Source organism: Chrysochloris asiatica, unplaced genomic scaffold (assembly GCF_000296735.1).
Source record: "Chrysochloris asiatica unplaced genomic scaffold, ChrAsi1.0 scaffold00015, whole genome shotgun sequence".
Classification (NCBI taxonomy): domain Eukaryota; kingdom Metazoa; phylum Chordata; class Mammalia; order Afrosoricida; family Chrysochloridae; genus Chrysochloris; species Chrysochloris asiatica.
Window position 1 is genome coordinate 14,733,496 of NW_006408533.1, and position 8,142 is coordinate 14,741,637.

Genomic DNA, 8,142 nt, shown 5'->3' on the forward strand with positions numbered 1-8,142 from the left:
GAGTACTCATACTTCTCAATGTTGTCCATAGCTTGTCATGATCCACACAATCGAAAGCCTTTGCATAGTCAATAAAGCACAGGTAAACATATTTCTGGTATTCTCTGGTTTCAGCCAAGATCCATTGGACATCAGCAATGATATCCCTTGTTCCACATCCTCTTCTGAATCCGACTTCTATCTCTGGACGTTCTCTGTCAATGTATGCTTACAGCCATTTCTGTATTACCTTTAGTAAAACTTTACTCGCATGGGATATCAAAGATATGTCCAATAATGTCTGCATTTTGTTGTGTCATCTCTCTTTGGAATGGGCACAAATACAGATCTTTTCCAATTAGTTGGCCAGATAATTAGAGCTTAGGATATATGAAGTATGCATTTGGGAGTAAGGGAAAACCTTTGAAAGTGTTATTGGTGCTGTAGCTTGCCAGGTTTTTGAATACTGGACTAAAAGCATCCTCACCTATTTATAAATCCTAGGATTTACTGGTATCTTATGATATCCTCCCTCGATAGTACAGTTCATGTTCTCTGTTAGGTGGTTCTTATATGTTTTGCTCTCTAACTATTCTATCCAATTCCTGCCAGTCTCTCGTGACACTGAACCAGTTTTGTCTCCTCCATCAAGTTTTTTTTTGTTCTCGCCACTTTCATTTCTAACCTGCTCACCTAGTGCTTGGTGTTGTTTAACCTTTTAGATCTTTTTTCTTCATTCCCTAACTAGATAGGAAACCAATGAAGGTTAACAGTCTAATTCTTTTTATTCTCTACATCAGCAAGCAGAATGATACCTATCTGAATCTTTCCCATATATGAGTTTTCAAAAAGTAGTATGTTTGAGGGGAAATGTGAATCAGCATGTAGTTGTACATATACTTAACATTGTTGTGTACCTTAATATTAGTGTATCCAAGTCTGAAACAAGTAGAAAAGGGGTCTACGTTTCAGTGTGGATTCAGTGTATTTGTTTCAACACATTTCTGAATTTCTTGTTGTCTAAATCTCTGACAGAAGAATCTGAAAGTAGACTTTCTCTAAAGGGTTTTGAAGACTGTGACCTTTTTGAAGCAGGTCACCAGGCCTGTCACCCAGAAGTCTCTGGGTGGGTTCCAACAGTTAAGCTTTCTGCTAGCATTTAAATACTTAACTGTAATTGTTTGTGTCATTCAGGGGTTCCTCATGATCACTTGCTGTTGTTGTTGTTATATGCCATGGAGTCGATTCTGACTCAGAGCGACCCCGTACAGGGTTTCCGAGGCTGTAAATCTTTATGGCAGCAGAAAGCCTCATCTCCTGATCACTTACAGCATATTAAAATGAGGAAGATATAAAACATTTCTGACTAAATCACGTATCTTTGTAACGCTTACCACCAATAATGAAAATACCTAAAGAAAATGCCCTTCTAATGACTTGTTTTGTTGTGCTTGTGGTAGTCGATATGAAGGATGCAACATTCATCCTGGGAGATTCTTCTCCTGGGCGCCTTTTTTCCCATCCCTCTTTCACGCACCCACCTTTCAGTTTTCCTGTGTACCTTTGTTCTGAAGTATTCCTGATGAAATCTTGTTTTTGTCGGCTTATTTTCTAGATGGGAAGTGATGGAATTTTACGCCTCAGTACTTCAGCTCTGAATAATGAATTCTTTGCATATGCAGCACAGGGGTGGAAACAGCGGCTGGCAGAAGGTAAATTTCTATATTCTATTATTGTTTGACATATTTGAGCACAGATACTGGACTGAGCTTTGCACCTTTCTCTGATTTCAAAAATTATTTTTCTTCTGAAGTATACTTTAATGTAGTAAACCCTTAAGTCCTATTCCAAGTGCCTTCATTAGTTCTTTTGTTATACTTGGTGGTTTTGATGTCATGTGGATATAAGTGAAGAACCTAAAATCAAATCAAATCCACTGCCATGGAGTCAGTCCAACTGATAGTGACCCTCTTGTTGTTGTTGTTAAGTGCTGTCGAGTCAGTTCTGACCCATAGCGACCCTGTACAGGGTTTCCGAGGGCGTAAATCTTTACGGGAGTAGAAAGCCTCATCTTTCTCCCGCGGAGCAGCTGGTAGTTTCGAACTGCTGACCTTGCGGTTCACAGCCCGATTCGTAACCACTACGCTACCAGTGACCCTCTAGGATAGAGTATAATTGCTTCTTAGGGTTTCCTAGACTCTAAATCTTTATGGGAGCAGATAGCCTATCTTTTTCCCAAGAAGCCATTAGTGGGTTTGACCCTTTGACCTTGTGCTTAACAAGCCAATTCTTATCCTAACAGTGTCACCAGGGTTCCTTATTTGAAAAGAGAGTGAAATGATCTTGTAGTTAAGAGAAAAAATTGATATAACAAGATTTTCTTTGTAATAGTAATTTACATCACAGTGTGAGATGTATTATGTAACCTCTTAAAGTGTCCTAGAACCTAAGGACATTTCTTTTAAAAATCTCCCTTTCCCCCTAAATAAGTAAATAAATAATCCCTTCATCTTGCCCTGCCTTTAGTCATGAAACATCCTGAAAGACTAAAAAGTAATCCATACTCCCAAAGTTTTGCTCCTAAACTCACTCTGCAGATGGATACAATCTGGAAAGTTCCCAGGATCCAAAATGGAAACATTTCTTTCATTAGAATTCTTTCTAATGGCTGAATCCATTTCCTTCTCAGTCCTTCTGTTCCATATTCCTTCTCCTGTATCATATTAGGTTTTACTCCATCCAACTTGAAACCATCTACCTTAGATTTCAGTTGTTACTGTTGTTGTTAAATGCCATTAAGTCAGTTCTGATTCACAGCTACCCTGTATAGGGTTTCCAAGGCTATAAATCTTTATAGGTGCAGAAAGTCTCATCTCTCTTATACAGAGCGGTTAGTGAGCTTCAACCACCAGGGCTTATCCTACAGAGCCACCCCACTCCCTTACTGTTACATTTCTGACAGCCCTTTCTCAGGAACCTTCTGATGGTAATTGTTGATGTTTCTAGCATTCTTTCTCTGCTGTTTTCTTTTGTAGTAATATGTATTTTCTGAACAATCTCATTCACCAGCGTGTTTTCAGCTATTTCACACATGCCAAGACCTTGGAAATCTGCCTCTAAGCTCCTCTCCTGATTCTCATCACTCCATTTGCAAATGCCTACTGATAACAAGCACATCAAAACCCAAACACACAATATAAAGCTCCCTGTTTTCTCTTTCTATCTACTCTCCTTCTGCACTCTCTCCCTACTGTCCTCACAGATCTTCAGTTTGATATTATTGAGGATTCTCTTCTTTCACCTCAGGTCTAGGTGGTTATGAAGTATTCATTGTGTTGTGACTCTGGCTTCTCTTTCACATCCTACTGCTAACAGCCTGATCGAATTCTCCCATCTCTCACCTATACTAATCATAGACCTCATAGCTGGAATCTTCCGGTTTATTCACTCTGTTGCCAGAATTCTAGGCTGCTTACCCAACAATAATCTTCCTTCATCAAAAGACACAATCACACCCTTCTCTCACCTCCTATAGAAAATTTCAGAACTCTCTTTGGATAACTGGTTTCAGTCTACCTTTCCCATTTTAACTTATCCAACATTCTACTCAACAATTGGCCCCTCCAAAGGACGTGCCGAATAGAGATAAGTTTACAAACTTTACAAAAGGTTTATAATCCTTAAAAAGCTAGTTTAAGAGTCAGCTCCAATATGTGGCCCTCTTAAATCTACTTATGTAGAATTAAGTCTTTTCCATTTATACTTTCATTAGACTTATGCTTGTAACCTATACAGGACCATTGGAGTCCTGGTGTGGCACTGTAGTTTAATGCACTGGACTGCAAAGTCGGTTTGAACCACAAACTCAGCAGCTGTTCTTCAGAAACCTTATGCATATGGGATGCTATGGGTCAGAACCGACTCAACAGAATACAACAACAACATCATACGGGACTATTGGCATTATATTATAAACAACTGTGCAAATGGCTAATCTACTACTCTGCTAACCAAAAGTTCACACAGAGGCACATCAGAAGGAAGGACTGGCATTCCTACCCTTGAAAACCTTATGGAGTATAGTTCTACTGTGACACACATGGTCACCATGAAGTGGAATCGATTCGATGGCAACTGGCTAAGAGCCTTTTCTCCCACCAGAGTAGTTTTCCAGAGGCCAATGAACATAACTTTTTTACTTGCAGCCCTAGCATTCAGTGCCTTTACTAAGTGGTCTAGAGTTCATTGAGAACTAAATGCCTTTGAATGAAGGCTATAAAAAGAGAAACTGTAGAAATATAACCAGCAGTCATCAGATCTTTCTTCAATGTGCATAAAAGTGTGGTCAAATGAATTACATGTTATTCTTTGTTAGCTGTGGAAAAAATGTGACCACCTTTACTCAATATGTTAGTATTTTCTTCCTAGGAGAATTTACCCCAGAAATGCAATTACGAATAAGGCAAGAAATTGAGAAGGAAAAGAAAACAGAACCTTGGAAAGAAAAATTCTTTGAAAGATTTTATGGAGAAAAGTAAGTACTAGAACATTCTTTTCTCATTTCTTTTAGAAGGAAATGAAAATGTAATTCTCTGCTTCACATAGCACACTCATATGCTGTAAAACTTAATAAACCTGTGATAAAAGGCAATAGGCCCTAGGTGTAAGAAATTGCAGGTAAAGTTATAGTGGCATATCAACACTTAAATTTTTTTTTTAAATGTATTTTCAGGGAGCTTTATTACTGTCCATAAAAATTTATTTTGGACTGAAACTAGCACATGAAATCCTATAAAAGTCAATTTTGGTTTTCTTAAGTGGGTTTTAATAAAATTTTCCTGTTTTGTAACCCAGTCATTCTCATTAGTGAATACTTCTGAGATAAGTTATTTTAGGCACACATTTGATCTACTTTTTCACCAAAAAAATGATGACTGTGCATATCCATTTTCATCTACAGTAAGTGTTTGCTTGAGGTATTACTCTTAATTTCACTCACTTTTCTCATCCGTTGTTGTATGCTATAGCATATGATTATAGTTACATTAGTAAAGATGCACATAAGCGTGGTAGTGACGGGATCCACCTGAAAGTACATTTATTTTTGCACCATGGCTAGCAGAGACATCCTTTGCGGAGCGGAGTTAGAGCCTCATAGACAATCCGATTCAAGAAAGAAAGAGTTTTAGTGTTGACTACTGACCTTAACTTTAGATTCTCTTATGTAGTAGAAAAAATGTGTTTTAATATCCACATTACACAATTAATATTTGAGAGCTGTTGTTTTCTGTAAAAGACACTGAAGTAGTTGTAGGTAACAAAACCTGTGCCATTTGATCTAATTTCACAAAACTTCCCCACCAAATGGAAAAACACCTGCTATAAGGAGTCTCACATGAGAGCTCTTAATGAAAAAGAATCAGATGATGAACAGACTGTTTACTCAGAATAGACTCATCCTCGGTGAATCATCCTGCATACAGCTACTCTGGTAGGTAACCTGTCTTTAGTGGCTGTTGGGTCTACGAAGGGGTTTCAAAACATTCCTGAAAAAATGCTGTCATCTTTTAATTAGATTTTTTTCTAATAACTATTTGAAGCCCTACCATATATATGTGTGTGTGTATGGTGGTTCAAGCTCACCAGCTGCTCCTTGGAAACTCTATACAGGGTTGCTATGGGTTGGAATTGTCTCAATGGCACTTAACAACCACAGCAAATTATATGTGTGTGTGTGTGTGTGTGTGTGTGTGTGTGTGTATGTATATACAGGAGCTCTGGTAGTGTAGTGGTTACGAATCGGGCTGTGAACTGCAAGGTCAGTAGTTCGAAACTACCAGCTGTTCCGCAGGAGAAAGATGAGGCTTTCTGCTCCCGTAAAGATTTACAGCCTCAGAAACACTGTACAGGGTCGCTATGAGTCAGAACCAACTCCATGGCACATAACACATAAGTGCCATTGAGTCAGTTCTGACCTATAACGACCCGTATAGGGTTTCCAGGGAGCTGCTGGTGACCTTGAACTGCCAACCTTATGGTTCAAACCAACATTGCAGTTCAGCACATTAACCCACAGTGCCACACCAGAACTCCCATATATATGTTTAAGTGAACCCAAATATAAGAATTCATGTTGTCTTCATATATAAATTACTAGTAGTATTGCCCAAGCCTCCCTATATCAGAATCCTCATTGAAGCTTTTGAAAATAAATACAGATTTCTGAAACCTACCCCACATATACTGATGGACAATTTCCAGGAGGTGAGGTCAGACATGTGCATTTATTGAAGCTTTCCAGGCCCTTCTGATGTGCAGCAGAATTAGGAATCCTCATGGACACTATGTGGAGCACTGCAGAGCATACCATCTCCTTTTGTCAGTGGAAGGGAATGTTGGGAGCACTCTTCTCAGCAATGGCAGAAGCATAATGGGTCGGTTGCTTCCAGAGTATTGGTTCTGAACTTTTGTTTAGTGACAGACCCATTATTTTATTAATTAAGTAATATTTTTCAAACATTTCTGAGACAGATATTATTCTAAATACTATTCTACAGTTTTCTATAGGTCTTCCAAGGCCCTGCCCTCAGGAAGCCTGCATTCTAGGTACCTTACATTACAGAGAACATTCCTTCATTCAACAAGTAATCATTGAATATTCTCTGCCTCTGACTGATTTATAAAATCTTTGGAAATATTATGTAATTTAATCCTTCCACCAATCCTATAAGGTGGATTTTGTAATTACTAAAAAGAATGTTAAGACTGAAATACAGTGACTTGCTCAGTGTTAATTCTGAAAACCCTTCTCAGAAAAATCTGTTTTTCTTTCTATTTCCCTCCCTCTCCTGCCCACACATACACACAGGTTATGTGCACATGTACTCACAAATGCACATATATATATTTCCTTAGCATGGAGCCTGAGGGTTGATGATTGGGAGGGAAAAGGAGGGTATTTCAGTAACTAGAGGGTTTGTTGTTGTTGTTAAGTGCCTTTGAGTAAGTTCCAACTCATAGTGACCTTGCAAGATTTCCAAGGAGCAGTTGGTGTGTTTGATCTGCTTACCTTGTGGTTCACAGTCCACTGCTGATCCTACAGTGCCACACCGGGATCCTAATTAGAGGGTTTCTGTTGTTAAATGCCATTAAGTCGGTTCCACCCCATAGTGACCCTATATAGGGTTTCCAAGGAGTGACTGGTGAGCTTAAAGCACCCACCTTGCAGTTCAAACCAACTTTACAGTCCAGCTTATTAACCCACAGCACCATACCAGGACACCAACTAGAGGACAGGCACATAGTAACTTGGGTAAAGGGGAAAGCAATAATACCATAAAGGGAAGATCAGCACAAGATGATCCAGGCAAAGCAAGACACTGGAAAGAACAGAGTTAAAGGCAACAGAAGTAAATACTATTACATGTACAATCCTGTGGAGACCTGGTTTGGCTCTGTGGGCTACTGTGCTGGACTGCAAAGTTGCTTTGAAATACAAGGTCAGTGGTTGAAGTTCACCAGACGTTCCTTGGAAACCCTATACAGGGTTGCTATGAGTTGAACAGACTCAACAGCATTTAACAACAACAACAATACAAGTCTGCAATACAATAATGACAAAAATCTACAAGTGGATACATAGATACAAGCACAAGATGAATATGTATGGGAAAGTGAATGGGAGTATACCAATGAATATATATAGTTTTGATAGAGGGTATTTCTACATATGTGTGTGTGTGTGTGTGTGTGTGTGTGTGTGTGTGTATACATATATATATATAGAGAGAGAGAGCAAAGTTATGAAAATTTCTTAGCCATAACCAACCCCCTGAGGGAATGAGTCACTGGTCCTGAGAGCTCAGGACCATAATCCTAAGGGAGATCAAGGTCATCTGGTCCAACGTAATCCGTAAAGAAAATGGTTTACGTTTTGCTTTAGTGAGTAGGAACTGGGTCTGAAGAACTTGTGAGTGGCCCCCTAAGGTGCACCTATTGGTCTCTTCCCGTCCGGAGCAAAGAGGAGTAAAAAATATAGAGATGCATGGGAATAATTTGTCCAAAGGGCTAATGGACATGTGAACTCAGCCTCCTCCACAGACTTGAGACCAGAACTAGTTAGTTCTACCGACTGTACCACTTCCGACTGCTCTGAAAGGAATA

At 39.1% G+C, this 8,142-nt stretch overlaps 1 protein-coding gene across 1 annotated transcript in view; it reads left to right on the plus strand.

The window, feature by feature from the left end:
* The window catches only part of ASXL3 (additional sex combs like 3 (Drosophila)), a 213,655-nt gene that overhangs the window by 192,253 nt on the left and 13,260 nt on the right, over window positions 1-8,142 (plus strand). The window contains exons 8-9 of the mRNA XM_006835133.1: window positions 1,595-1,691; window positions 4,408-4,513. Of these exons, the coding sequence (XP_006835196.1) occupies window positions 1,595-1,691; window positions 4,408-4,513 (203 nt within the window). The remainder of the gene's footprint in view (window positions 1-1,594; window positions 1,692-4,407; window positions 4,514-8,142) is intronic.